General features: G+C 31.9%; 5 protein-coding genes and 1 long non-coding RNA gene across 13 annotated transcripts; 4 read left to right on the top strand and 2 right to left on the bottom strand.

Moving 5' to 3' along the window:
• The first annotated feature begins 2,610 nt into the window (after nucleotides 1-2,610).
• On the top strand, nucleotides 2,611-5,753 carry LOC122528105 (acetylcholine receptor subunit beta-like 2). Of its 3 annotated transcripts, none has more exons than XM_043652851.1 (13): nucleotides 2,611-2,728; nucleotides 2,812-2,936; nucleotides 3,087-3,244; nucleotides 3,321-3,365; nucleotides 3,440-3,549; nucleotides 3,644-3,824; nucleotides 3,905-4,061; nucleotides 4,150-4,277; nucleotides 4,345-4,520; nucleotides 4,660-4,812; nucleotides 4,884-4,996; nucleotides 5,218-5,330; nucleotides 5,526-5,753. In XM_043652851.1, the coding sequence occupies exons 2-13, from the start codon at nucleotides 2,885-2,887 to the stop codon at nucleotides 5,736-5,738; spliced, it is 1,599 nt and encodes a 532-aa protein (XP_043508786.1). In that variant the 5' UTR covers nucleotides 2,611-2,728; nucleotides 2,812-2,884; the 3' UTR covers nucleotides 5,739-5,753. The 3 variants fall into 3 exon arrangements, 2 of the variants coding, with proteins under 2 accessions (XP_043508786.1, XP_043508787.1); XM_043652852.1 differs by having other exon boundaries at nucleotides 2,809-2,936; XR_006306493.1 differs by lacking the exons at nucleotides 4,345-4,520; nucleotides 5,218-5,330; nucleotides 5,526-5,753 and having other exon boundaries at nucleotides 2,624-2,936.
• Nucleotides 5,754-6,485: 732 nt separating this feature from the next.
• On the bottom strand, nucleotides 6,486-10,775 carry LOC122528102 (E3 SUMO-protein ligase PIAS3). Of its 4 annotated transcripts, none has more exons than XM_043652848.1 (9): nucleotides 9,996-10,775; nucleotides 9,680-9,714; nucleotides 8,714-8,815; nucleotides 8,472-8,616; nucleotides 8,087-8,377; nucleotides 7,905-8,006; nucleotides 7,553-7,793; nucleotides 7,063-7,479; nucleotides 6,486-6,951 (listed from the first exon to the last, which is right to left on the bottom strand). In XM_043652848.1, exons 1-9 carry the CDS (start codon nucleotides 10,017-10,019, stop codon nucleotides 6,743-6,745), a joined length of 1,566 nt encoding a protein of 521 aa, XP_043508783.1. In that variant the 5' UTR covers nucleotides 10,020-10,775; the 3' UTR covers nucleotides 6,486-6,742. The 4 variants fall into 4 exon arrangements, with proteins under 4 accessions (XP_043508783.1, XP_043508781.1, XP_043508782.1 ...); XM_043652846.1 differs by lacking the exon at nucleotides 9,680-9,714 and adding an exon at nucleotides 9,051-9,217; XM_043652847.1 differs by lacking the exon at nucleotides 9,996-10,775 and adding an exon at nucleotides 9,051-9,217 and having other exon boundaries at nucleotides 9,680-9,989.
• Nucleotides 10,776-11,124: 349 nt separating this feature from the next.
• Nucleotides 11,125-14,307, top strand: LOC122528103 (DNA polymerase iota). Its single transcript, XM_043652850.1, has 3 exons — nucleotides 11,125-11,458; nucleotides 11,651-11,820; nucleotides 11,927-14,307. Exon 3 carries the CDS (start codon nucleotides 12,017-12,019, stop codon nucleotides 13,712-13,714), a length of 1,698 nt encoding a protein of 565 aa, XP_043508785.1. The 5' UTR covers nucleotides 11,125-11,458; nucleotides 11,651-11,820; nucleotides 11,927-12,016; the 3' UTR covers nucleotides 13,715-14,307.
• A 2,424-nt stretch (nucleotides 14,308-16,731) lies between these two features.
• On the top strand, nucleotides 16,732-18,267 carry LOC122528106 (chymotrypsin-2-like). Its single transcript, XM_043652853.1, has 5 exons — nucleotides 16,732-16,816; nucleotides 16,947-17,106; nucleotides 17,184-17,433; nucleotides 17,562-17,699; nucleotides 18,057-18,267. Exons 1-5 carry the CDS (start codon nucleotides 16,765-16,767, stop codon nucleotides 18,207-18,209), a joined length of 753 nt encoding a protein of 250 aa, XP_043508788.1. The 5' UTR covers nucleotides 16,732-16,764; the 3' UTR covers nucleotides 18,210-18,267.
• Nucleotides 17,686-20,320, bottom strand: LOC122528107. Its single transcript, XR_006306494.1, has 3 exons — nucleotides 19,196-20,320; nucleotides 18,014-18,157; nucleotides 17,686-17,924 (listed from the first exon to the last, which is right to left on the bottom strand). It is a non-coding gene; the product is annotated as an uncharacterized LOC122528107 (long non-coding RNA).
• Nucleotides 20,320-26,917, top strand: LOC122528101 (tripartite motif-containing protein 2-like). 3 transcript variants are annotated; one of them, XM_043652845.1, is made up of 11 exons: nucleotides 20,320-20,976; nucleotides 23,811-23,973; nucleotides 24,056-24,229; nucleotides 24,310-24,513; nucleotides 24,605-24,853; nucleotides 24,934-25,120; nucleotides 25,265-25,701; nucleotides 25,785-25,967; nucleotides 26,048-26,155; nucleotides 26,246-26,384; nucleotides 26,448-26,917. In XM_043652845.1, exons 1-11 carry the CDS (start codon nucleotides 20,957-20,959, stop codon nucleotides 26,684-26,686), a joined length of 2,103 nt encoding a protein of 700 aa, XP_043508780.1. In that variant the 5' UTR covers nucleotides 20,320-20,956; the 3' UTR covers nucleotides 26,687-26,917. The 3 variants fall into 3 exon arrangements, with proteins under 3 accessions (XP_043508780.1, XP_043508779.1, XP_043508778.1); XM_043652844.1 differs by lacking the exon at nucleotides 20,320-20,976 and adding an exon at nucleotides 22,501-23,225; XM_043652843.1 differs by lacking the exon at nucleotides 20,320-20,976 and adding an exon at nucleotides 23,625-23,735.
• Nucleotides 26,918-27,932: the final 1,015 nt, after the last annotated feature.

Here is a 27,932-nt window from a genome sequence, read left to right as displayed (position 1 = left end):
AATCGATTTATTCGCATTAATCGTCGGCTTGCGGAGTGCACGACATATTTCCATATTAGGATTAAGTGCTCCGTGGCCTGAGCGACGGACAAAAACGCAATGAGAAATGTCCCCGATAACGACCAACTATCGATTGTAACAGCAACGTCGCGACGCTTTCTCGTTTCACGCGAAACCTACCCTAATAAATAAAACTCTGTTTCAACCCTGTAAACGCTGTATAAATATGGCCGTGGAACAGCCACGAACGCGATATCAACGATTCCACGTTTGTTCGACAAACACGAAAGGTGCTGTAAATGCAATAGGTTTCAGGTGCTGCCAGTTTTATCTACATCAGTCTAGACTACCCGAACAACAATTCGTGTGAAATGAGATTTCAATCGGTCGTAACATTCTAATCTACATTTTCGCAGCAAACATGGATTAGAAAAACACATAGCGACAACGTTTAACGTCAACAATTATAATCTTAATAATAACCTTATTCAAGGTGAAAGTTCGTACGTAGCTATGTAATGCTATTTATGTAATGCTAGCATATTACTAACCATAAACACTATGTGCCCAAAGTTGGCGTTCAGTTCAGTCAGTTCGCCACTCAATGTGACTTTGCCAGAACAAAGGATTAGAACCGTGTGCACAGCTATTATAGTTACAAGTCCGAAAGCTAATGAAAACAGGATTGTAATTGGCCCGACAACAATTATACGTTTTACGTAAAATAACCTACTCTCTACTTTCCCATAGTTTCTCGACTACGAAATCGTCGCTAATGATTTTGTACTTGAACAATACACCCAACAACTCTCCACTTCGTTACGAAAGACCGAAACGGAACTCGAGACTACAATTTCATCAGTGGACAAGTGGACAATTAACTAACTAACGAAAAGAAACAAGAATAGTAAACGGGCATAAATCTTTGTCGCAAAGAGAAAAGAAAGAAACATCGAACGATAAAACATGGAATTACCTAAGGATCTATATCATAGAGGGATGACGTTATTCAAGGATTCTCCCCAAAGACGCTCTGGCGCGATACAGAATGATCGAATAAAAAAAGACGTGACAGAATGACCAGCAGATTCGGTGGACCGGCGCATCTCGCGCTTACATTTCTTCCAGTAGAGTAGAAGAGTGGGTGGAGAATAGACACAGCGGAGGTAGTAAGTGGGCTAGTAAGTCTCACGATAACAGTTATAAATGACCCTCTCGAAGCACGGCGCCGTGCCACCCAACCCTCAGCTATGCGCCAGACACTGGCTCCTTCGTAACCTAACACATGCCCGAACGATATAGTCGTAAAAGGTACTAAACAAACATACGCTAAGTGGCCTGGTCGCCGCGTGTGCGCAACTATACTACGACTGTTTACGTATCCTTGATCGATAATCGTACGTGGTACGTTGTGCGGCGGCGGGTCGCAAGACTGTTGTTACACCGCGGATGCTACTTTTGAGAAGAGCATACATCTCCGTTTTAAGCGTAATTCTCGCTGCAACATGGCTGTGGTACTTTACACTTTCGCAGTTACTCGTTTGACATAATTACGATGTTTTCTAGGCACGCGACCGTTGTCTGAAATATGAACGTGGTTTTATACTGTGATCGATGCTTTAGAAAAGGATGAAGGAAATTCTTAGGTTACGAGAGAATTCTTAGGTTTGATTAAATGAATTTATAAATTCATGAAATTGACAAATTGTTAGATTTTAGTATTGTTTTAAAATTTCGTAACGAAACCTTAATCCAATCTGGCTCCGTTCTTTTACGTACCATGTATTTATGTTGTGTGGACTGATGTCAATGCTCTACCTTTTCTCGCTTATCGATTGTTACGCTTCACTTTTAATTAACCTCTTGCGAGCAAAGCGTTAAGTAGGTTGTCTTTGAGTGTTCAATTCCTTTCCTGGAAGTACCTATTGATCGCACTTGATAAACAAAGTATAAACTATTTAAGTTAATCACGTAAAAACAGCTAATAAGAAATTCAGAAAATACTTTTTATAAAGTCACATACTAAACATGGCGTCTGATAAAAAAGAAACGATTATTGAGAAAAATACGCGCCAAAACGATTACGTAACACGTAACAGTACAAAATATCATTTTCCGATAAAAAAATAGGAAACCTCGAATACCTTGTTTATAATTATATTAATAAGAAATTTGTTTAATTACCATTTTATTTTGATATTCTGCTAATGTAATTTTTGGAAGAAACTTCAAAATAACATTCAAGAGTCAACTAACCGTTAGTACAGTTACCAACTGGTAGTACAGAGTGCGCTGCTTGACAAGCAAAACAGTTTGTAGAACATTAAGAAATCTGTACTAAAACGCTGAAACAAGTAATATTTACTACTTAATTAAAGTATAGGATTCAAAAAAAGCTATTAATACCTTTAAGTTACCTTTGTGAATGCATTCAAGTGAATGTTTACGGTTTAAATCTGTGAAAATTCGAACGAAAAACGGAGACGAAAAACACGCGCACGTAATTTGGTGCTGACTGAAGGCGCCAATCTGTGGACAATTTGAAAAAGATGTGCGCGCATCACCACGCATGCGCAGGAAGGGGGAAGGTGTGCGAATCTGTAACAGACGAAATACATCGAAGTGCAACCTGGAGCAAGTGTCATGGCGCTAACTTCGGATATCGATTTTGGTCCAGTAGGATGCAGAACGCTCGTATTCTACTGATAACGTTTCCTACTTGTCGCCAGTAAGGAAAATACTTGACATGATATCGATTCTTTCTATATTTAACAAGGTTAACTTAAATACTGTTGTATACGGTGTCAGCAGGTGAAGTTATTTTTACTGGGAGTGGTCACTGCCATCTCGACCCTATTCAAATTTGTAAATAGTTACGCTTAAAATGCGGATATTGACGTTTGGTGTTCTTTTTAATACTTTTCATATTATATACGGTAAGTTTGTCACCCTTTTGTGTCATAAGTATTTTAGGATCGTTTGGCTTTCGTAAGAATTTGATCGCCGTGTGTGTTGAGAACGACGTATTGAATTGTCCTCTCGCTAATGTAAAAACTATGACTGAAAAGATTTACACTTCCTCTCAGGTGCTGCTGGGTTAAAAATTTACGAGGCAAACCCTGATACAAAGAGACTTTACGATGACTTATTGTCGAATTATAATAGACTTATACGCCCTGTCATTAACAATACCGAAACCTTAACAGTTTGGCTTGGTTTAAAGCTCTCGCAACTAATCGAAATGGTATGAAATCATAACATATTCGATCACGATATTCTTCATTCGATAAATGTATTACTGATATCTTTTTAATTTACAGAATTTGAAAAATCAAGTGATGACTACCAACGTCTGGGTAGAACAGGTAAAAACTATTGAGAAACTACTCCTATGAGTTATAAATATGCTTTGTTCGTTGTCAACATTATGCTTTTATAGAAATGGATTGACTACAAACTACGATGGAATCCAGAAGAATACGGTGGCGTGGAAATGTTATACGTGCCTTCCGAAAATATTTGGCTACCAGATATTGTCCTATACAATAAGTAAACTTTATTATTAGTTTATATTACAACTTATTAACAAGTATTTAATTCCATCGGTTACAAAGAAGAACATCAATGACCTATAATTTTATAGCGCTGACGGCAATTACGAAGTAACGCTTATGACAAAGGCTACGTTAAAGTATAACGGTGAGGTATTTTGGAAACCGCCCGCAATTTACAAATCATCCTGTGAGATTAATGTGGAATACTTCCCATTCGACGAACAGTCATGTATTATGAAATTTGGTTCTTGGACGTATAACGGCGCTCAGGTTATAACTCAAGGATGTTATAAATGAATATTATTTATCCGAAAGTATACTTTGTAAAAACTTTTACTAAACTCTTACAGGTGGATCTAAAACATATGAAACAAGAACCTGGTAGTAATTTGGTTGCAATGGGGATAGATCTGAGCGACTTTTACTTGTCAGTTGAATGGGACATTTTGGAAGTACCAGCATCCAGAAACGAAGAATACTATCCATGTTGCACAGAACCATATTCTGGTAAGCAAGTGAATGTATATTGGCAACTGTGTTTTAACAATGATACAAAATTTACAAAATTCGTTTAAATTCATTTAAATTTATACAGATATTACATTTAATATTACAATGCGAAGGAAGACGTTATTCTATACAGTCAACTTAATAATTCCTTGCGTGGGTATTACGTTCCTTACAGTACTTGTTTTTTATCTACCAAGTGATTCGGGAGAAAAAGTAAGTATTATAAAGACCAATAATATATTTATTACGTAAATTTGTATAAAAAATTGAATTTTTACAGGTATCGTTATGTTCTTCCATTCTTCTCTCGTTAACAGTGTTCTTTTTACTATTAGCCGAAATTATTCCACCGACATCACTAGCTATACCACTTTTAGGAAAATATTTACTATTTACCATGATTTTAGTCACTTTATCGATATGGATTACTGTATGTGTTTTAAATGTTCATTTTCGGTAAACAATCTCCATTGTAGTAGTCTTTTAGTATTTTAGTAATTATAAATATACTAGTTAATAAATATAATTATTAATATACTAATTATACTATTCTATTTATAAAATATTTAAAGTTATGCATAACTGTCTTATATAGATCTCCATCTACGCACAATATGTCACCATGGGTTAGACAAGTATTTTTAAATTGGATGCCGCGAATTTTAATGATGCGTCGGACACCGTATTCAACGCCGGAATACGATGACACGTATATGGATAGCGGATATACCAATGAAATAGATTTTAGGTAATTACACTACTTATCAAATACTTAAAGAGAGAACTTTTCAAGAGTATATATTATAATTTTTCTAATAGCGTTAGTGATTACCCACTGGAATTGAAAGGAAGTCCAGATGGATTTGAAAGTGTCACCTCGCAGTATAAAAACATACGAGAAGATGATGCACGCCATATACCACATGCATCAGGTAAATATTTCAACTATTTGATGTAAAATATATAATACAGATGATACAAAATTTTATTTATTAAATTTATAATGACAATACATTATAGTTTAAATCATTTTCATTAACCAAGCAATGAATACAATATTTTGTCATATGCAAATTACATGACACGTATAAAGAATGACATGATGTCATGTATTCCTTAAATATATAATGCTAACAATGAAATACGGTTGCAGTCACTGATAGCGAAAATACGATGCCGAGACACTTATCTCCTGATGTCATATCAGCTCTAAAAGGTGTGCGTTTTATTGCTCAACATATAAAAAATGCAGACAAAGATAATGAAGTAAGTGGAACAACAATTTGCTTAATTATTCATATGTTTTACTTTTGATACTTTTTTCAAAAACTTAATTCTTACATTCTCCTTTTCTTAAAAAATATATGTGAAATAATATATCATAATTTTAATGTGAAATAATATATCATAATTTTAATTTTAATATTAAATTTTTCCTTGCATATTTTTTAATATTTGCAGGTTATAGAAGATTGGAAATTCGTAGCTATGGTTTTAGATAGACTTTTTCTTTGGGTTTTTACATTGGCATGTATTGGTGGAACACTTGGCATAATATTTCAAGCACCAAGTTTATATGATACAAGAGAACCTGTGGACCAACAACTTTCTGGAATATCATTTCGCAATTATATGTATCCAAATGTAAATGCGATTTTACAAGATGAAGAATAAATTCTAATATTCGTGGAACTCGTGATTCGCGTATAAAAACTATAATACAAAAGCATTAACCCTTCTGCGGATAATGCCTGTTATGTCCAGCATCTACGAAAGAAATATTATATAATTGTATAACATATATTATATAATATTCGCACCAAAGAATATTATTAAATTATATTATTTTTTTCAGCTTAATTTTCAATAAATAATAAAAATTAAAGATTTATTATTTATTTTAAAAATGTTTTTATTAAACAGAATTAGTACAAGAGTGTAAAACAGCTCGTATACTAATTAACATAAGAAATGAGAAAAGACTATCCAAGTAGAAAATATGTATGATACAATATGACGTCACATTTAATGGAGCACTATTGAAGACTAGTATTGCCACCGCGAAAGGGTTAAATTATTAGTATTTTATTCATATGAATTTTATTTATTTTATTTTTTATAAATTCAGGTCGACTTTCATAAATAGAAAGTTTATAGTAAATATAGTCTCAGCAGTCTTATTAACCGTAATCAATCAAAAACTTAGTAAAGAAATAATTTCGAGACGATTCTTAAATTGAACATTAATAAAAACTAATAAAAATATCTACATCTTATATTTTACTCTTTCATTAACATAGCAAGGCTAATAAGAAGCTTATAACTACAAAATAAAAATATTTTGTTTTGAATGAAATTATATAATTTTTTTTTACGATGATGAAAACTATATTAAGATATTTTATTCTAAATTTAGTTTGATTTTAGTGACGTCAATTTATTTTTCTTTTCCTTTATCCATTGAAATGATATAGGAGTTCTATGCGTACTGATACATAGGAAAGAAATATTATTTCGCTTTTCTTCCAATTTTAAGTACCAAAAGTAAAAACTTGATCATGATTTCATTTACACTTATTTTTACATGGTGACTTCCTCGTAAGACGATCACAGAACTAACAAACTTTTGGTTTTCGTTCTGTATAAAATTTGGCAATTTTATAATAGCTATAAATATCCTATTCTAAATCAATTATCATCAACTCTGGTGATTCACTTGTACTGCTGATCGAACTAGTTTGTGACTTTTTTGGTGAAGAAGTACCACTAGTCATCTTTTTTATACTTTGCGTTGGTGTCGTATGTTCATCATCGTCATCACTGTCTGATATTAAATCAATAATCTCAGCTCGTTTCTTTTGTTTTGGAGGTGTAAGATTGCTTTCATCTAAACAATGATATAATTATCTGATCGTATCAATATAAGAATATTTATTTTTAAATATTTTTAAATGTGATCTGTAATGTTAAATATATAACACATGAAATGAAAACTCACCTAAATCAACAGTATCCACATCGATTTTACGATCTTGCGAATTTGTAATGACTTTTGTTTCACTCTTCTCCTTATCCTTCTCTTTCTTTGGAACCAAATTTTCCCAGGAACCATCTTGCAACAATTGAATTTCATTTACATCTGGTAATAGTTTCTTAGAATTTAAAACTTCTTGAAAATATCCATCGATAACAAGATTATCATATAACGCCGATTTATCACACACTGGGCAATTCCATGTAGGTTTTCTTTCATTCATTTGAAGGAATAACGAGGCATCAAAACATTGTAAGTGTGAACATGTCGACGCACGACATGGTGTACACATTCGCATCTTCCCTAACGGACAAGCTAACGACACTCTAAGCGACGTTGTTGCTATTTCACTGTCTGCATCTTCATTAAGTTTTTCCTTAACTAAAGAAATCATAATTTCAATTGCATTGATTTTCAATACAAAATATATGAAATGCTACCTGCAACTACTTACTTAAACCTCTTGTATAATCCGAATGTCGAACTCCCCTATTTTTTAATCTCGATAATAATTCAGCACTTGAAAGTTTTCGAACTAAATATATTGCAATTGCATATCGTCTTCCATAGTCTGCTGACCATGTTACGTGAATTTGATTTGCTACGGTAGGAGATAATTTAACTAACGGACTAATATTGACAGGCCGTGGCGGCCTCTTTGGTTCTACTCCTGGTTTATTGGTAGGTATTGGATTCTGAAACAAAAATAAAACTTTTTATTTAGAAGTGAAACATCTTACTATAATTTTAATGTAAGAGGGAAGAAAACAACATAATAAAGAGTCTTTATATTTCTATATATTTACAGGTAAAGGACATAGTTTTCCATTAACTTTCACAGCAATACTTGGTGGAAAACAGTCTTCTTGTTCACACGAAGTTTCTTGTAAACAAAATCGCATTTGTATCTGAAATCCATAATACAGATTGCGGAATATCCAAATATACAAATTTGTATTGTTTTAAGAAACAATATCTCCAAATGTACTTGTACTGTATAATCCATTTTACTTCCTGCGCGACAATCTCGGGAACTTGCTACATCTGTTGATTGCTGTGGTGTTAAATGAAATGCAAATGTATTTTCTTGAAGTCTCATAGATCCTTGAGGCATTAGACTAGATGGCTTCAACAATTCAGCCAATAAATCGAAAAATGGTAGTTTTTTAAGCCTAACATCTGGATGAACTGGATACTGACTCCTAGGTTGTATCTGCAATGGTGATGGTAAAACTTTTGGTGCATATGGATATGGATTATAAGTTGCACTTGCTGTTTGCTGAAATGTGAATAAGTCATACGAACAATAAAAAACCATTATAAACAATACACAAGTATTCTACATATAATATAAAATATTATTAATAACTTACTTGTGGTGTTACACTAGTATATCCTGTTGACTGATATACTGGATTGGTCCTAGGCGCCTGAGGTAGAGAGGCTTGATGTGCAGGTGGTAAATCCTTTCCACTGGAAACTGAAGACTGTGACTGTTGTTGTTGACTAATAGCTTGTCTTTATATTAATTGGAAATAAAATATTATTAAACTTAACTTACATAATTAATTAGAGCTATCTCACATAAATTTATTAACTTGTTTTATATGCTCACCTTGTTGTGTAATAACTTCTGGAATGCATGTTTTGATCTATTTGTGGCTCTCCAGAACTACCTGTTTGACCATATATTTGATGTGCAGCTAATTGTTCAGCTCTAAACAAAATTTTGATACCAAAAAATGACTATAGAACCTTGTCTCAATATAATTTCATTAATATTTAATAATATAATACTTAAAGTATAACAATATGCCATAGTAAATATAAAGAGAAAAATATTTTTCAATTACTTTAATAAAATAAACAAACAAAGTACATATTTAAAAGTTTGACAAACAATAACAGAAATAGTTAACAACTGTATTGTCATTAGTAAATTTTATACTCACTGTATGGTTTTATATAATTCACGTATTTTGAGCTGAATTGGATGGGATCTCAAACGTAACAATTCTAGAGCACGTGCTTGTAATTCGTTTTTTCTACCTGATTTATTTCTACCAGCAAAACCAAGAAGCATCTGAAGTTCAGACACTCGAAAACTCAATATCATATTCTGCAATCATAAAAGTATAGCATGCATGTATTTCATATAGTACACTTATTCTAAACTGACATTTTAAAAGAAAAATACATCTTACAAACAACAATAATTTAATAAAAAAAAGAAAGAATCTTTTAATCTGTATTCTATTTCATTTATTTCAATCCAATTACATAAATACTTTATCTGTTATATTGGCTTGTATAAACATAATTGCAGAAATGTGGAATAAAATTTAAAGTACCAGGCATAAAGATCATACTTCAAGTTTTCTATTCTAAAGACAATCATATAAAGTATTTCTCTCCATATTGTATGGATGGGAGAAACACAATGATACAGAATTTATACTTTATATATTATATATTTTTATTATATATTTTGTTATGTCTGAACAAAATACATGTAATTAACCGAGAAGAAAAAAAAAAAGAAACAACGAGAAGATTCAAAAAAAGAAAATGTTTAGGTTACCTGTAATTACGAAGGGACCGACGTTTTTTGTACATCTTTTCCGGCAAATGAAACATAATTATAAGCACAATATAACGAAAAAAAAAATCCTATCGATTAATCTTAATACTTCACCGAAGAAAAAAAATAAGTATAACGAAGAAAAAAACGCGCTCAACAATATACTAAGCGTCTAGTAATATAATTCACTGACGCAAATAAATCAGTGATAATCCGGATATAACCATGACAAATTCACAATGCAGATCTGCCGACTTTTCTCTAAAATTTCACACATAATCTAACTGCACTGCACCACTTTTAATACTTCACTCACCTCTAATTCTTTGGTCTCCGCCATCTTCTTAGACGATTTTTTTTGCGAAGCCGTCTTGCCTATATTATTTCCAACTTTCAACAGAAAAATTCTCCTATCCCTTTCTTATTCGAGTTATTTGTATCGCAACTCGTCTCTATATTTTTCTTGCTTTTAAACGCGACTATCGAATAATACTATTTTATGGCGCGAAATTGATTTTTACATTTCAGTTTCCAGATCGTTATAAAAAAATCTAATTTTTTAAAGAGGATTTAATTCTCGTAAAAATTTTTGTTTCAATCGCGTGAGATGAAATAATTATCGATATTTGACACTTCATTCGTTCGAAATGCCAAAAAGGATTTTCCAAGATGGCTTCTCACAATTCATTGGTAGACCAGCTTCAATTTGTGTAATTCAATAAATTTGCAACGTCAAAATAATCTTTGTCAATCAATTTGTTAGGGAAAAAAAACTATAAATGTAGTATCGAGATATCAAAGAAAATTGTAATCTCGAGTTGTTTTTGGTTTCTTTAAATTTTAGTGAATATACACAAGAAGGAAAATCTTTGAATACATTTGCTGGTTATGTTTCATTATCTTTTGAATTGTAAACGTCCAACAAATCTTTAATGTTTCTTTGTAACTAACTTATGATATATTGCGAAATATTGGAAAAATATAAAAAAGACAACTAAGAAATATACACTTCTAAAAAAGTTCTAGATAATATTTAAACTTCGCAGCAGGTGGCTCAATTTTGTTCAAATACACGCATTAACGAAACACAATCGTATGTTAGAAACACAGCACACAATACAAGATTTTCTGGAGGATACTATTTTTATAGTAATTCATTTTTACTATATTCGTGATATATTTTTACTAGATGATCTAAAATATGATTGGATTATATCTAGTGGAAAAATACGTTTTGCGCTTTAAATTTTATCTATATACGTTAAGTAATTTCCCTAGTTTATTTTGAATGTCATTGGCTGTAAATTTATGAAAACGAACCATTATACGTGCGTATCTGTTGTGTGTAAGGAAAAAATATATTTGTACCACAAATTGATGATGCATGTATGTATCTTAAAATATTCATATGCACCAATCTTTAGAATGTATGTATATATACATGCATACACGTATATATCTTTGACAATTCAAAACATGGCTACCATGTGAAAAATAAATTAGTCGCATTACAGTTTGTAAACAAATTTCTATTTAGTTTTTACGATAGTTTTGTTTCGTGTTACCAGCGAAACTTATCAGCAGTGAAAAAATATATTTCTTCGATGAAATTTATAAGAAGTACACGTGGTAGAGAAACATTCGAGTTTTTTAATATCTCTAACTGCAATTTAATGTCTATTCAATGTGATCTAACGGATTTCTGGAAAATAAAAATACACTTGTATGCTAATGTTCTACGTGATTGTGAGATACTTTTCAAATGAACGCTAAATAATGGTAACCTTATTTTATGATCTAAAGAAAGTTCTAAGAAATTATAAAATAAAGCTATTTTAATAAACGTATTTTGGATTAATTTATTTAAGAATAAAAATGATAATTAGTTATACAATTGTAAGCTTCCATACGTAAGTTGAAAACAGTAAATAGTTTGTATGTTTTGACTGGATAACTTAACCTATTTTTTAGATATACGTCTACAATTAAACATATCGATAGGTAACACTTATAGACTTAAAAATTACTGTGTTAAAGTGTGTTAGTAACAAGAAAAGAAAATTATTCTTTATTAATGCCAAGTAAAGTGAAAAAATATGCATTTAAAAATATATTTTTAATCAAATTTGTTTTCTAAAAAGGTAATAAATATTTATAAATTTATATTGCTCATTATGTTAATGATAATTGTTTACAAATTACTTAATTTTATCATTTATAATACTAACTAGGTATTTAATGTTACAGATTATACTATGTTAAAGTATTAAATAAAACATTCATGTGATAAAGATTCTATGAATAATATTGTATTGCATCGTTTGTAAATTAACCTCAATGGATTCCATTGACTTTGATGCAATTATAAGACATCCAAGAACTATAATTCATATAGATGTTGACTGTTTTTATGCTCAAATAGAGATGCTAAGGCATCCAGAGCTACAAGGCAAACCATTGGGAGTACAACAAAAAAATATAGTAGTAACAAGCAATTACTTAGCACGAGAATATGGAATTAAAAAATGTATGTCAGTGCAGGAAGCTTTACATTTGTGTCCAGAGCTAGCCTTGGTAAATGGTGAAGACTTAACACACTATCGTCATTACTCTGCTAAAATACAGAAGATATTACATCAGTTTACTCCATTAGTTGAAAGGTTAGGTTTTGATGACAATTTTTTGGACGTAACATCTATCGTACAAAAATATATGAATTCTGGGAATGATTCAGAATTGAATATGAGTATTAATATGGAAGATGAAAATCCAGTTGGCAAAGTATTTGGTCCCTCCGAAGAAGAATGTCCTTGTGGTTGTCATGCTAGATTAATTATAGCTTCCAAAATTGCAGTAGAAATAAGAGAACAAATTTATAAAGATTTGCATATTACATGCAGTGCTGGGATAGGACATAACAAGCTCTTAGCAAAGTTAGTGGGTTCATTGCATAAACCAAATCAGCAAACACTAATATTTCCTTGCAGTGCAGCTATGCTATTATCTACCATAGAGTCTGTATCTAAAATACCTGGTATTGGGCAAAAGACAACAGAATTGTTAATATCCAATAACATAAAAACTGTGGACGATGTGCGAAAAACACCTTTAGAAGCATTAGAGAAGAAAATCGGTGTTGACTTAGCACGAAAATTAAAAGATAATGCTGAAGGCATCGACGAGACTGTTGTAAAACCGACAGGAAAGAGACAGAGTATAGGATTAGAAGATGGCTTCAAGAGTGTTTCTTTGATAGCCGAAGTAGAATCACGGCTAGGAGCACTTCTGAGAAGATTAACGGAATTAGCTATGGAGGATGGAAGAATCCCTGTTGCTATGAGATTAACAGTCAGAAAACATGATTTTAATAAATCAGCTTCGGGTAAAAGAGAAACCCGACAATGCGCTTTACCAAAACATCTACTGCCTTCTTCAAAATCTGGAGTTTACGATCACGCTAAAATGCTAGCATTAGCAATGAAACTGTTTCATCGTACTGTCGATGTTTCTAAACCATTCCATTTAACCCTTTTAGGCGTTGCTTTCACGAAATTTGAGGAAAGATCTTCCGGTAAAAATAGTATTACATCTTTTTTGCGAAAACAAGTCGCTGTTCAATCCGTCTTAGATATAAGCTCGGAAGAAGGCGTTTCTGACATTAATCTCGGATCACCAATGAGTGTGAATCAAGATAGTAACGACGGTTCTGCGATGAGTACCACTTCATCTCCAATTTCCAAATCAATAGGTACTAATAACCAAACCGTGGACGATGATGTTTTGAACGAAATAGAACCTTTACCAAAAAAGACCAGATTGGAAGTATGGTTAAGTGGACGTAGAGAATCTCCAAGCAACGAAATGGCTGACCTTCGACTTAGTCCTTCATCACCAATGCAATTGTCTCCAAAAATTGATGCGGCCGTTCTTAAATCTTTACCGATTGATATACAAAGAGAAGTGACCCGTTCTTGGCCGACAACTAGTAAACCAAAATCGAATAATATACTTAAATACTTTATAGCCAATAAGTGACGGAGTTTTATGGCCTAGAATAAAATATAGCCATCATTCTGTATACACTTACACACTTACAATATTGGATGGCAGCACCATGTGATATTACGAATTTAAGTTACTAAATATTTTAAATCAATTTGCAATTTGGCTATTAACCTTCTGTATACACATATTTTCTAGAACATTTACAGTAAATGAATGTTAATATAAAATAACTTTATCACATAATTTTGGTCACTTCATTAAACATCATTACAAAAGACCTTACAAGTGAATTTACATGATTGTACAAAGCATGTTTCTATTTATTTATTTTTGACCAATTCAAACATAGTTGATACTTAAATTATCATATTATAATAAAAATAGACGGATTTTTAGGTTTCTTTGCGTTCAAAACGTATTTACAAAACTCAAAAAAAAGAAAAAGGAATAAAAATATACATTAACTATCGATGAAAAGTATTCCTATTTAAGTAGAATTGTTTATTGTAAATTGAAGATAAAAAATTATAAAGTAAGTTTTATTTTTACCTTTTTCACGTCCGATGTGCATATTTTATATGATTCTTAATACCGCTGTGCATTTCTTAACGCTTAACGTTTGGGTGAATAAAAATTAAAATTAAATAAGTTAAATAGCTTTTGTACTAAAAATATAAATCTTTTTTTTCTTTCTTACATTTTCTATAATTATTTCTATATAAATATAAGAATTATTTCTATATAAGTATTTCAGTGGTAAGAAAGTATTTTTATTTACACTTAACTAGCGAAAGAATATTTTAAGTGTACATGATTCATGCAGTTCCAAATGAAATCCGTCTCGTTAAATGAGGTGCTGACATTTGATTTTGCACTGTCTAATTATTAACACTTCAAGGATGACGCCTGATGTTGATAATTTGGACTTTTTGATAATTTTCATAAATTAAAACTATACTAATAATAATTTCTGTAGCTATAACTATGAAATTTATAATAATATTGTTGAAATAATTTCCGGTAAAAGTTGCAAAGGAGTCAGTACAATGTATAAATGTCGTCCCTGAAGAGTTAAATTATAACTCTTGATTTAAAGTTTAAAAATGAAACGAAATAATGTTTATATTTTTAGTACTATTAATGTTATTCTATGTGTAACAAGTGTTACAAAGGACATGCCGTATAAAAATACTCAATCGCGCCCTAGTGTATTATTGGTAAGGAGCATCGTTCAAATCAGATAAGACATAGTTTGTAATATACAGTTATATTAAAAATATTAGACAATCATGTTTTATCGGTACAAGGTGAATAATTATAATATACGTTTAAGCGAACACAGATAAAACAAAATGAAAAGAGATAAGCCAATGATTCACGCTGTTTCAAATATATAATATTGCATACGTTTACTTTCACACGGTTTTCCAAAAAATAGACGTGCATTAAAGCGTGACCAACGGCAAGTGATACCGAAACAGTAGCTTTTATAAACGATGATATTTATATGTATAAGGGAACGGACAATTTATATAATATATATATATATATATATACATACATACATATATATATATATATTATCGAATACATAAATTAAAAATATATATATATATATATGCGATAGAAAAAAATTACTTATCGCCAAGCTTTTTTTCTATGTTTATTTATTTACTTGTGTGCACGGGAGAAGCGGTATAGGTCTGATCATTAATTTCTGATTGTGAGACATATGAATATTTTATACATATAAGCTACAGGGAATATGAGCGATTGCGACACTCATGTATGTTTGTAGTTTCAGTTAATTAGAATAACACGCAATAGTTCGCACTTATCATATAATTGCGTTGATAGTATTCAAGAATTGAAAGCAGGGAATGCAGAACGAAATTGAGTTTGATTTTTATACAAGTAACGTTACATCGACGGTTCATATTACCTCTGATTCATTTAAATAAAGGAAATTCAAGTTGTACAAGTTGATGTTTTCTCTTCTTTATTATAACATGTACATTTCATTGCGTTAAATCATCCTTATTCCTTGTCCATTTCACAATTATCCAGCAATTTTTTTGAACCACGCCCAGTAACTGAACTCCTCGAAATAAAACATATGAAATCATACGTATACATTTTCGGTAAAATTATTGAAAATAAAATTGTTTCTATTTATGTATGCCTTTATGGATATTATAACGATGTTGTCTTTATATTCATAGCGATATCTAAAAGCAATATGAATTTAATTTGAGCGCACAGTGTGCCTTCGTGTATGACGACAGAATTAGACTCTTACCACTACCATGCAATTTGAATGAGGCCAATCACCCAGTCACCGTCTCTGAATGGAACATAATCAGGGTGAGTCATGTCATAATGGAATAAATTGTGCAGCTTTGTGCCTTTTTAAATTGTCCTGCGCGCCCGTTTAATAAGGCTCTCGAATAATCCTCTTTGAGTCATTGATCGACGAAGGGACGCGAATCGGATAAACCAAATATATAATCGCTACTATACATCGAAATCGATGTTCTTTTGTCCAAACTGATTCGCAACTATTATTTTATAATTATTCATTAGTCGGTCGTAATATGATCAACTTCCAGCTTCCAAACAAGAAAGATATATGGAAGTGAGCAGATTGAAAATCAACCTTTTTGACTTAATTTTTAAAAGATTTGCGTATAAAACAAAGACAGAATTAATAAAAGCGAAACAAAACGAAGATAAGATAGAAATGACACCCATTAAGGAACTATCTTATGTTGAGCCATGGTCAGAAAACCCCCATCGAAAGATAAATGAATAGATTTCGACTAAAATTGTTAGTTTGGAATCGTTTTCCTCTTAAGCGGTAGCAGTAACCATTCAGTTCGGGTTTTCTTCGCTTTTATCACAGCGCACGTGAGATACATCTGAATAAGCTTCTTTGTAGGTAATATCTGACCTAAATTTAAATACTGGCCAGGTGTATCTTTAATTCTCACGGTCATTAAAAGTATAAATACTCTTGAAATGTCTCCGGATATACCAGATTGATAGTTTTTTCGTTACCGCAAGAAACGACGTGCTTCAAAATGTTCTTGTTTCTTTATATATTCACCGTTATTGCAATTCTTAAAGCAACAGGTAATAACTTTTTTTATTTTAAATAGAAAAAATCAGCAACGACATGAAACTGCAAGGTTTAAATTAAAAAATTAGTGATGTATTAAATAAATTGTCCACTTGAATTACTATATAAAACTATCAAATACAGCGGCAAGTATAAATGAAGTTCCAAAAATCGTCGGTGGTTCTGTAGCAGAAGATGGGCAATATCCCTATCAAGCTTCACTTCGTTATAAAAATCGTCATTTTTGCGGAGGATCCGTATTGAACGATAGATGGATACTAACAGCTGCTCATTGTTTATCAAAGTATATATAAATTAAATTTCCATATATGCACAAAAGCACATTATTTCTCTTTTTACACTTACAACCGATCTGTTTAGTTTCGATAATTCAGACATTGCCGTCGTATTGGGTTCCAATACTTTAAATAAAGGTGGCGATGTATATCAATCTAAACAAATAATCAGCCATCCAAAGTATAGTTCTGCATTGATAAGAAACGATATTGGGCTAATCAAAGTGGACAAGGACATCGTTTTCGGAGATAAAGTGAAACCTGTCGCGTTGCCTAGTGAAAATTTCAGCAAAATAGATTATCCTGCTGTATTGTCTGGTTGGGGTACCACTAGCGTAAGCATCAGCCTCTTATAAACTATAATTTGCTCTTTTTTCTTTATCAATACTGTTGCGTTCATTTATTTTTTCCATGCACTCGAATGATTATCGACGCGGTATCAATTATATGCAAACAATCAAAGTATCCTGGACAAACGCCGAACAAGCTGTATCATATACAGCTGAGTGTAATCGATCAAAAACAATGTTTAAACGCCAGCTTTCGTGTCACCAACGACAATATCTGCACACTTAACAAGAGGGGTGAAGGCGCTTGTCACGTAAGTGCATTCACGTCTAGCTGAGTACTTGAGAAGAGGGCCCTTTCACGTCAAAGGATCCCTCAACTAAAGCGGCACTTTTTTTTTTTTTTTATTTATATTCCGTCGCGAAAACTATGTCGTCGAGAGCGTAACAGTGAGCACCATTGAGTTCCACTCACCTAATTCAAAAAGAATTACTCTAAATATATGGGATGTATCGGTCGCGTCCTTAACTTTTTCCCCCTACAGAGTTCAAATCACAAGCACCTTATTGTTAGTTTCTTTGTTATTAAATATAGTAAAATAGTTAAGGATAAACTTCTAATAATTACATTAACGTTACACGTATATTAAATTGCTTATTTTTGTGAACAGGGTGATTCTGGTGGTCCCTTGGTTGCTGATAACGAACAGATCGGTATAGTATCCTGGGGCATACCGTGTGCAAGAGGTCGACCAGATGTCTTTACCCGTGTCTACAGTTATATTGATTGGATCAAAGATCACACAGAAAATAAAAGTAGATAGGGAGATGATTGACTTACAATTATATGAATATTACATAGTGGATTATATATAAAATAAATCATTTCATTAATTATAGATATTATTTAATTTTCCTAACGCTACTGTAAGATGAAGAATCATTAAAACAAAAAACGGTAGTTTAACATCAAAACTACCGACGACTAAACTAATGAGAAAATTGTATCAGAGAAATTAGAGTGTAAGGAATAGGAAAAAATTTATAATATAATAAGGAATACAAACTTTTATTCGTATATTTTACAAAAATCATTCAAATTTTTAAAAACATTGTAAATCTGCAAAACTACTTTAAAAAGTTATAATTCATTACTGTGGTAATTCTAAAGTAAGTATATTAAGAACCCTTTTCTGTGGTAATTCTAAAGTAAGTGTATTAAGAACCTTTAAAATGAAACCACAATCTCGACGAGAGACTAAACAAACGTGCTCCAATTTAATAACCGAAGAAATCGCATTGTTGTATTGGTGAAGTATCAATTTACAGAGCTGCTTTTCTTTCCATTTAGTTTTTGATTTATTACTCGTATTCTTTGTATGTTTTTCGAACTGCACAATAGTTGTAATTTATGTTAAGTTACACATGCTGCAGCGCGTCCTACGCTTATGCAAATGCATTTTAAGGTGACACTAATTTTACGTCTCGTATACACGAATTAATGTCACACGTTTAATGCGTTGAATTAAATAGAACATTTAGGAAGCGTGTAACATTTATATGGGAAAATATGTGATCCGTTATTTAAAAAGTTAGAATGCACAGCTAATACACAAGTATTATATAATATATTTTAATTAATTAATTTATCCATTTAATTTAATTTATCCATTTAAAATTTTGATTTGAAATACATGCTTTTGTTTCACATTTGATTATCCTGTTTTTTACTGTTACATGTAAAATTCCCCTTTAAAAAGTCATGCATTTGCTAAATTTTAAGAAACAAAAGTAAAAATTTTAAACTTACGCATATTTAGTTCTTGCAAATGAAGCAATGAAACTTTGTCAAGATTATTAATTAATTTTTGCGTGAAAATCGGTGATCGTAGAGAACAGAAGAACGATGGATATCCTTGATATTAGAATGCAGTAAAAAATCTTCAATCTCAATTTCGGTCAAGCCTCGAATGACCTGAATTCAATGGCGCATGCCCGAATCATGCATGTGCATGAAAATCGTTTCAGGAGTAAGAAGGATACCGCACATAGTAACACACATCCTCGAATGTAAATTTTGGGTGTACATAAGATCTCGAAATTACTACGCCTCTCGTTAATAAACCAACGTATAAAATGTTTCGTTGCGATTATTTAACAGTGGTAAGAAACACGATTACTTGAAGTAGCGAAATTTCCTTGCGATTAAAGTTCAACAGAGATTACAATACCTTTATAAACCCCTCTGGCTACACCACTGGTAGCACTTATTCAAAGATTGCCAACATCGAGGCCAAGGATGCGCACTGCTACCCCGACCTCGCCAATGTTTACAAAGCATGTGTATTCTACGACAGATAGCTAATACCCGAGGTGCGTCAAATCTAAAATAAGTATATCACGTAAACGTAATAATTTTTTTCAAAAATTCCATGAAAAACAACGACAATTCAATGGAGAAAGAAAGAAAACCCCTGGAACGTGTGTAACTAGCGCTCATCTATCATGATAAGTATGACCTAAATCGCGTTGCGCACGCGCAATCCGGCAAGGACAGTTTCGAGGGTGTGCTTTCATCCCCTGTTTCTTGTGTTTCGGGAATTTCTCAGTGTCGTGCCTGTCCGTGTCATTTCGCGAGAAAAACAGCGTGCCGTGAAAGACGAGGACCGGTGGCCATGCCACCTGCTGGAGCTTAATGTACATTGTTTGAAATCGATATCGCCATCCTTGTCTTTCGTCTTACGAACGTCATTCTAGTAGTTTGCAGAGGAGAAATATGACCGCGATGGAAACTATACACGGGGGATTGTGTTGAGAGTTGTAAAACTCTTCGGTGTTTTCAGTGCAAGGAAATAATGAACGTTGACCTGTCATCGTTGTTAAATCGCCACGTCTTGAAACTCTACGGTCATTGTGAATCGGTCTCGTTCGGGCGCTGTTACACAAGATAATTTAATAATTCAATGTTAAAGTATCGGGGGGGAGGGGATACGAGATAAAAATTTGTATATGCGCGAATGCGATTATGAAAATCGCCAATATTCGTTGAACGTAAAATTGGCAAAGGTTAATGCACTGATAAACATACACCGTTTATCAGCCAAGAAGCGGTAGAACACTGATACGGTTTCGGTTAGTGACATGTATCGGGGATACACTTACGTTCATCAATTTTCATTGTTTACATTTGCAAAGTGTGACAACGACTATTAAATAAAGTCTGCAAACGCATGTGTTTATGTCAATGTACACGCCTTTAACTTCTGACGTTGTACAACTCTTCTGGAATTAAAAAGAAATCGTATCGCATGTTTTACTATGTCTCGGTATCTTCCACTCGTGATAAAAAATCAAACGCCAAGAATTTGAACACAGTTCGCTGAAAAATACTGTTGTAAACAGTCGTACAATATCGAAGATCCTGCCACTCTTGAATCGCTGTATCATGGTGCTTTGTTAGTGTGCATATCACGCCTGTGTAAGATCCTTAGGACGCCATAAATAATATATCGCGCCAATACATTGCTTGTATAAAAATAACTTATCATCTGAGTTTATCAAAGGAAGCTTCATGAGCTGCTGTCCATTCATGTAAGTACGTGACGAGCTTCCCTAAGAATTATATGCATTTACGATATAAAACTTTGTAGAACTTATACATTATAATATACGACTAAGTATTTTAGGGATTGACAAAAATGGTGTCACAAAATATGGTGCCCTTTGACGGTACCATCAACCTTTGCTTTCAAACAGTTTTTCTAAAAATTTTATAAAAATTTTTATAAAATTGAAAAAAAAGATTTGTACAAGTACTTCTTTCGTACAATTTGCTTCTATTAGTCCTTTTTAAATATCAATAAAGAGATATAAATCGAAACTGAACGATGAAATTTAACTACCTGTTTTATCGTTTTGTTTCTCCGTTTTGAGTCTCGTTTGACAAACTTCTATTTTTTCAATAATGCATGCTTCCAGACGTAGACATAATTATCGCGTACGACTGAAGTTATCGCGTGAAAACTTAAAAAAAAAAAAAAAGAAACGAGTTCTAAATATTATGAGGTAAATGTAATGCTATATAAATGAGAGTTTGTGAAAACATGAAATTCGTGACCATAGAAAATACACAGCTGTCCGAGAGACCGGCTCTAGCAAGTGCACGTAAGTAAGCAAAGCATATACACATGAGCCGCTACACCTTTTAACGGGCGACTGCGCAGTAGACAATTCAGCCGACTATGTGGCCGTGTACCTCGCACAAGCATACCAGGCATTTCTTCGCCTTTGTGCTGCCGTTGGTGGTGTGCGTCTCCTTACCCTTCGGCAGACGCGTGTATCTTTCTTTCTTTATCATCGCTTTCTCCTATATATTTCTTCTCACTCTCGTGGTAAACGCTTGATGGTACGCCAATACTCAGGGATGTATATGACTCGGCGCGTAACGTACATAACAAACGCTTCAACTTTAATATTTTCTTAAATAGAAGAATTTCGTATATACTTTCATTTCTTGCATTGTAAACGCCACGCTTACTCGTTCTACGTACGCAAATTGTGAGCGTTTCAAAAACACACGAAAAATACGGCATTTGTATCCATTTACTACTAATTTACTTGATATCTATTCACGATAGCCTTCGTAAAAATCTGCTTATCTATTCGGTCTAAATATAACTAGGAAATTGTTGGAAACTGACAAACGATACAGATTGATCGAATTGTTTGCAATTATAGTCTTTAAGTGTTCCATGAAAATGCTGGTGTATCGGTCGAGGAGATTTTCATGAAAACATAAACGAGAAAAGCAAGACGCGCAACTTGGTAGATCATAACCGCGGGCACCCGCATAGTGTACCTATTACTTCGTCCCTGGTAGTGGTGCCGGCTGTGGATGCAGGCGAGAACGTGCGCAGCTGTAAAACGTGAGTCGCTGCGCTCCGCAGCTGATGCGGTTGGTCGTCGTTGTTTCGTGTCTGTATTTGTTTGGAAAAATGCGACAGAACACTGACGAATTTCGACAGTGTTATTGCTACCATTTGAACGAGGTGGGCATGTACGTGGTCCCGCGAATACGTCGCGAGTGATAGTGACACATAATAAAGCAAACATCCAAAATGACATTATACATTTGCAGGGATAAACAATTTCAAAAGTGAATCAAAAATAAGCTTAATAACGTCAGAGAGAATAGCTTTTTGCATTTGATTTTTTGAATATGGTTCGCAAATTATACTTGCAGCAAATTCGCTGAAAATAGAAAAATTCGTCTCAACGACAATTCTTGCGCCGAGGACAATAGATATTTAGAAAAAAAGGATAGACAAAGAGTTCTCATCGGCATATGCTTTGCATCTCGTGGCTTGTTTACGGAGAAAAAATTGTGAAATAAGTGTCACGTTTATTGATAGCGTTTTATGCAAACGTGTGCTTTGTTTGGAGCAGTCGATGATAATTGAAAAAACGAAGAACAATGCGCAGCGTTATTTTCTCTGAGAGTATCGTGGATATAAAAAAAAAAAATCGCATGAGTTAGAAAGTTCCTTTACTTTGATACCATTTGAAAGCATAATATTTTGTTATTGATATCGATGTATGTTTAATATTCAAGTTCACCAGCGTGGTGAAACTAGAAGATGCGATTTGCACGAAAGTTATTTGATAAGCTTATTCGTGTTGTTCGGTTCATTTGATAATGAAAATTTATTTAAGAAGAAAGAGATATAATCCAAGCGTGCATCGACACCCCGCTAAAACTCGTGTAATGTAACGGATGTATATATTTCTCAAAGCAACGACAGGGCTAACTCCGTTATGGAGGCACTGCGTTTAGCTATACAGTGAGTTTATTATTCAACAAATATTTTTATAAGTAATTCATTTTACTTGTCTTGTTTAATGTTTAACAACTGATTACGGTTGAAAGATCAAAGCGGATTACGAACGTCAAAATGCGTCTACTTGATCAGTAAACTTTTGTGACACCCTATGTAATTTTTATTCTTAAGGAAGTGTAAACAGATAGAAAGTGACATTGTCATAACAATGGAGTACATATGTATGATATATGTATATTGAAATCAATTATTATGTGTATAAAAAATTTCTTTGTGAATATTTCATTATTTAAATAACACTTTATATTTAAATTTGCTGTGTCAACAATATCCTATACCTTTTGTTATTTGTAATAAATAAATAAATAAATAAATAAGTTCTTTTCAATAATATTGACCTTGTTTCTATTTTTCAAAATTATATATGTGCGGAATAATAATGTTTCATTCAAATATGAATATATTAACAAGAATAACGTTTTATTCGAATATGATATTTCAGATGTTAAAATTGTATGTAAAGTTTTTTTATAAACAAAACTTGCTTGCTAATGTATAACATAAATAGAAATATTTTATTTTTTGCAGGACACGACTAGGGGAGAGGATGGTTAGTATGAGCTCTATGCTCGTGGAGACAGTTAGTATAAATTATGAAGATTTTAATGAGAGTTTTTTAACATGTGGCACATGTCTTTGTGTTTATGATGGCGGAGAACATACTCCCAAGTTATTACCATGTTCACACACGGTACATGTCATCTATGTTTATTAAATTATAACATTTTAGTGTAATAGTGTATTTTACTAATTATTTGTTCATTTATTTGCAGGTATGTTTACATTGCTTAACAAGAATTGCTGCATCTCAGACTCGTGAGACTGGTGCCTTTCGATGTCCTATTTGCAGAGAATTAATAACAATTCCTCGTGGTGGAGTTCCTGCTTTACCACCTAGTTTCCTTGTGAATCAACTGCTTGATCTCATGTCCAGGCAAAGACGGGAGGTTTGAAACTGTATTTTTCATGTAACTTTTCTTTATGTTTTGTTAGGCACATTATGTAAAAAATTTCTTTGTTATTACAGGTTATTCCAAAATGTTCCGTTCATATAAATCAAGAATTGTTATTTTGTGAAACGTGTGATACGGTGTTTTGTACAGTATGTACAGGCGGTAATCATGCAGGTACATCACCAGGATGTACTGAGCATACTATCATACCATTTAGTATTGCAATAAAGAGGATGTCCGAAATCTTACTCTACAAAGCAAATGAGTGTATATCTAAGGTAACAATATTTACAATATTTTTTTCTTTACGAATTGTTTATTAATCGTGAAACATTGTGATATTTATAAATAGAATTTTGCTTATTTTAGTTAACACAAGCTCAGGATTCTGTGAGTACAGAATTACAACGTTTGGAAGCTTCAATAGAGAGGTGTTTGAGTGCTGTAGATACTGAATTTGCAGAAATTATATCAAAAATTGAAAGGAGACGTACGGAATTACAAGCGGCTGTTACGGCTGCTGCAAGAGATAAGAAGCACGTGCTAGAAGAACAACATGCGTTGATAGAGGCCGAAAAAAATAAAGTACAACAAGAATGTGAAGGATTACAATATCAGGTATGACATCAGGTTAAAAAAATATTAACTTTATGTGTCTGTTTTGTATACATAATAAAAGATATGTATAATTCTTAAAGGTTGAAGTTCGAAATATTACACAAAGAATTGGTAGTTTATCTGACCAACTCGATGCGGCAACAGCACTTAGCGAACCTAAAGAAAATGCTTTTATTACTTTTGAATTTAATCACAATAATGCTCTTTCTCAATTAGAGGAAGCTCTTAATAACTTGGGGAGAGTACGTTCTAGTACAACATTGCCAGGTATCCTGAGGATTGATAATACAGTAAAGTACCTGCTTCAAACTTGTTATTAATCATTATGCAAGCGTTATTGTTTTATATTTTTAAGTTGCCGATAATGAGAAAGGATTATTACTTATAGTAATAACGCATATTTTGTAACAGGCTTATGCAGAGCCCGGTTAAAAGACCCTGCTATAGTTAAACTGCAAGCAGCTGTAATAGTAGAGACTGTTGATTACCATGGACATCCTAGAAATGTTGGAGGCGATCTTATTACTGCAGAATTAACCTTAGCAGATAGTATCCATTCAGAAAACCAAAGTTCCAGTATTGATACTGAAATTGTAGATTTAGAAAATGGTACATATGAAGTACTATTCCGACCTCCATCTGCAAGCCGCTATATTTTAAAGTTGTCAGTTTTTGAGCGACCTATTAAAGATTATCCTTTATTTTTTGATGCGACTGAACATAATGAACCTATTAAAATATATGGAAGACGTGGAACTGGAAAAGACGAATTTCACCAACCAGTTGCAGTTGCTGTTAATGATGATGGCATGATATATATTTTAGATACTGGAAACTCACGTATAAAAGTACGTTTAAAATTATAAACAAGTCTTATTATATTCTAATATTCAAGTTGTAACATATACACAATATTATATTATATTTTTAGGTACTCAATTGTGATTTAGAATTTCAAAGGCACATAACTAATGAAGGTCTTGAAGGACGTAGTTGTACAGGAATTGGTATATCTCAGCAAGGTATTGTTGTCGTTAATTGGAGAACACGAAAAGTAACTGAAATGAGTTCCCTAGGTGATACTATTAAATCTTTTTCCCATAATGCGTTTCAAGTTAGTATTGTCTATTTTTAAGATGTATTAAAAAATACTTACTGCTTGTTATTCATTATATTATTAATTTTGTTCTACAGGAACCAATTGATATTGCAGTAGATAGAAGTTATGGTCATATACTTGTTGCAGATAATGGTCAAAGCTGTGTTTTTGTGTTCGATTCTGATGGCAAAATTCTCTTTCAGGTTGGATAATATTTAATTCTTTAAATTTGTTTTTCTGCATTTATTATATTCGGTGTTATGTATTTATCTTTCAAAAATCTTAACTAACAGGTTGGAAAGAGAAGTACGTTCAAATTGATCACTTCTGTGACTGTTGGACCCAATGGTGAAATAGTAGTTGCTGATAGTCGTATACAAGTATTTTCCGCTAAAGGAGATTTTTCTGAAGAAATTTATTCGGAAGGCAAAGGTAAATTACAATTTTTCGTTTTATACATTAATTGCCGTGTTTAATATCTGTTGTATGTTATAGGAAAAGGTACTTATGGAGGCCTTGCTGTTGATTCAGAAGGCAGAATACTTGGTACTCGTACCGATAAAGGTCGCAGTATAATCCAAGTTTTAAAGTTAGGAGGAGGTAATATTTTAACTGAAATTGATTCGCATAGTTCAAAACTACGACGTCCTTCAGGTATTGCAGTACTACCTGACAATCACTTAGTAGTTGTAGACTTGGGAAATGATTGTATAAAAAAATATAGATATTGGTAAAAATAGTTGAGTTTAAAGTATCAAATTTGTTGTATGTCCAACAAAAATAATTCATCCATTGCAGATGCATACCAAATATGTATTTAATATATAACTTAAATTGCTTTTTTAAAAGACTTCTTTCTTATAATTTTATATATCGATTTAATATCTATCTTCCTTAAGTTCTAATATCTATCATCGTGTGTGGATCAATCAAAATAATTTGTTTAAGATAAAAAAATATTGGTGGTATTTAACAATATAAGTATTACATATAAATATATATATAATACTTATATGATACAATATTATTTTATATATATTTTAAATTTTAAAATTGTTTTCCTAGACATACTTGATTAATATAATATAATTTATAATATTTTGTGTCATGTTTATTAATTTAATTCTTTAAACTAAAGAGTAATAGATGTGATTCTTTTTTTATTTTTTGATGTTTATCTTAACTAATGTTGGGATATACTATAATAGATATTTCACACTGCCATAGTTCAAATTCATGACAGTTATCAACTTAGCTCACATATTTCATAGAAATGTTGTTTGTATAAATATAGTAATAGATTCTTAAAATTCATAACTAAATTTATTTGTGGCAACAATAATTTAAATATTAAATGAAAGAGTTTCATTTATTTACAAGACCTAACTAGGATATATTACACAAATCTTTAATAGGCATATTTTTCGTCCTATATTTAATTCTATTTGAAAAAAACAAATCATTTATATTTATTAATGTCATTAGTATGTAATGAGAAGTAAGACAAATTAATTTCGTAATTAGTAAAAAATTTAACGTGACTTTATATTTAATTACTTTTTATATTTATTATAAGTAGAAAATACGATATTCATTATAAAATGAAGTTCTGTAATAAAACTAATATTTAAAATTTTTTCAGAAAAAATTTAAAAAAGTACGTTAAAGGAAATTTTACAAAATTACAAAAATTTAAAGTACTACTTCTATGTAATTTATCAAAGAAATCTTAAAGGTATTTTTATTTTTTTATTGACAAATATATTTTTTTCATTTTTTTTTTTATTAAATCTTACATCTTTTTTATGGTATTGAAATTTTATTTTGTAAATATTAAATTAATAAAAAGTTTAGATATTTTTTTATAATAAATAAAAATTAAATTTTTTCAATGTCTCAAAGACAAAGATATTGTTAGAAGAAAAATCGTCTCAAATTTCAATTAATTTAGTATGTTTAATAGTATTTAATTATAACTTT

The sequence above is a fragment of the Frieseomelitta varia genome, unplaced genomic scaffold (genome assembly GCF_011392965.1).
Source record: "Frieseomelitta varia isolate USP_RPSP 00005682 unplaced genomic scaffold, Fvar_1.2 scaffold_245, whole genome shotgun sequence".
In the NCBI taxonomy this organism is placed as follows: Eukaryota; Metazoa; Arthropoda; class Insecta; order Hymenoptera; family Apidae; genus Frieseomelitta; species Frieseomelitta varia.
The sequence above is the reverse complement of the archived record's forward strand: the minus strand, read 5'-3'. Positions and strand labels throughout refer to the sequence as shown.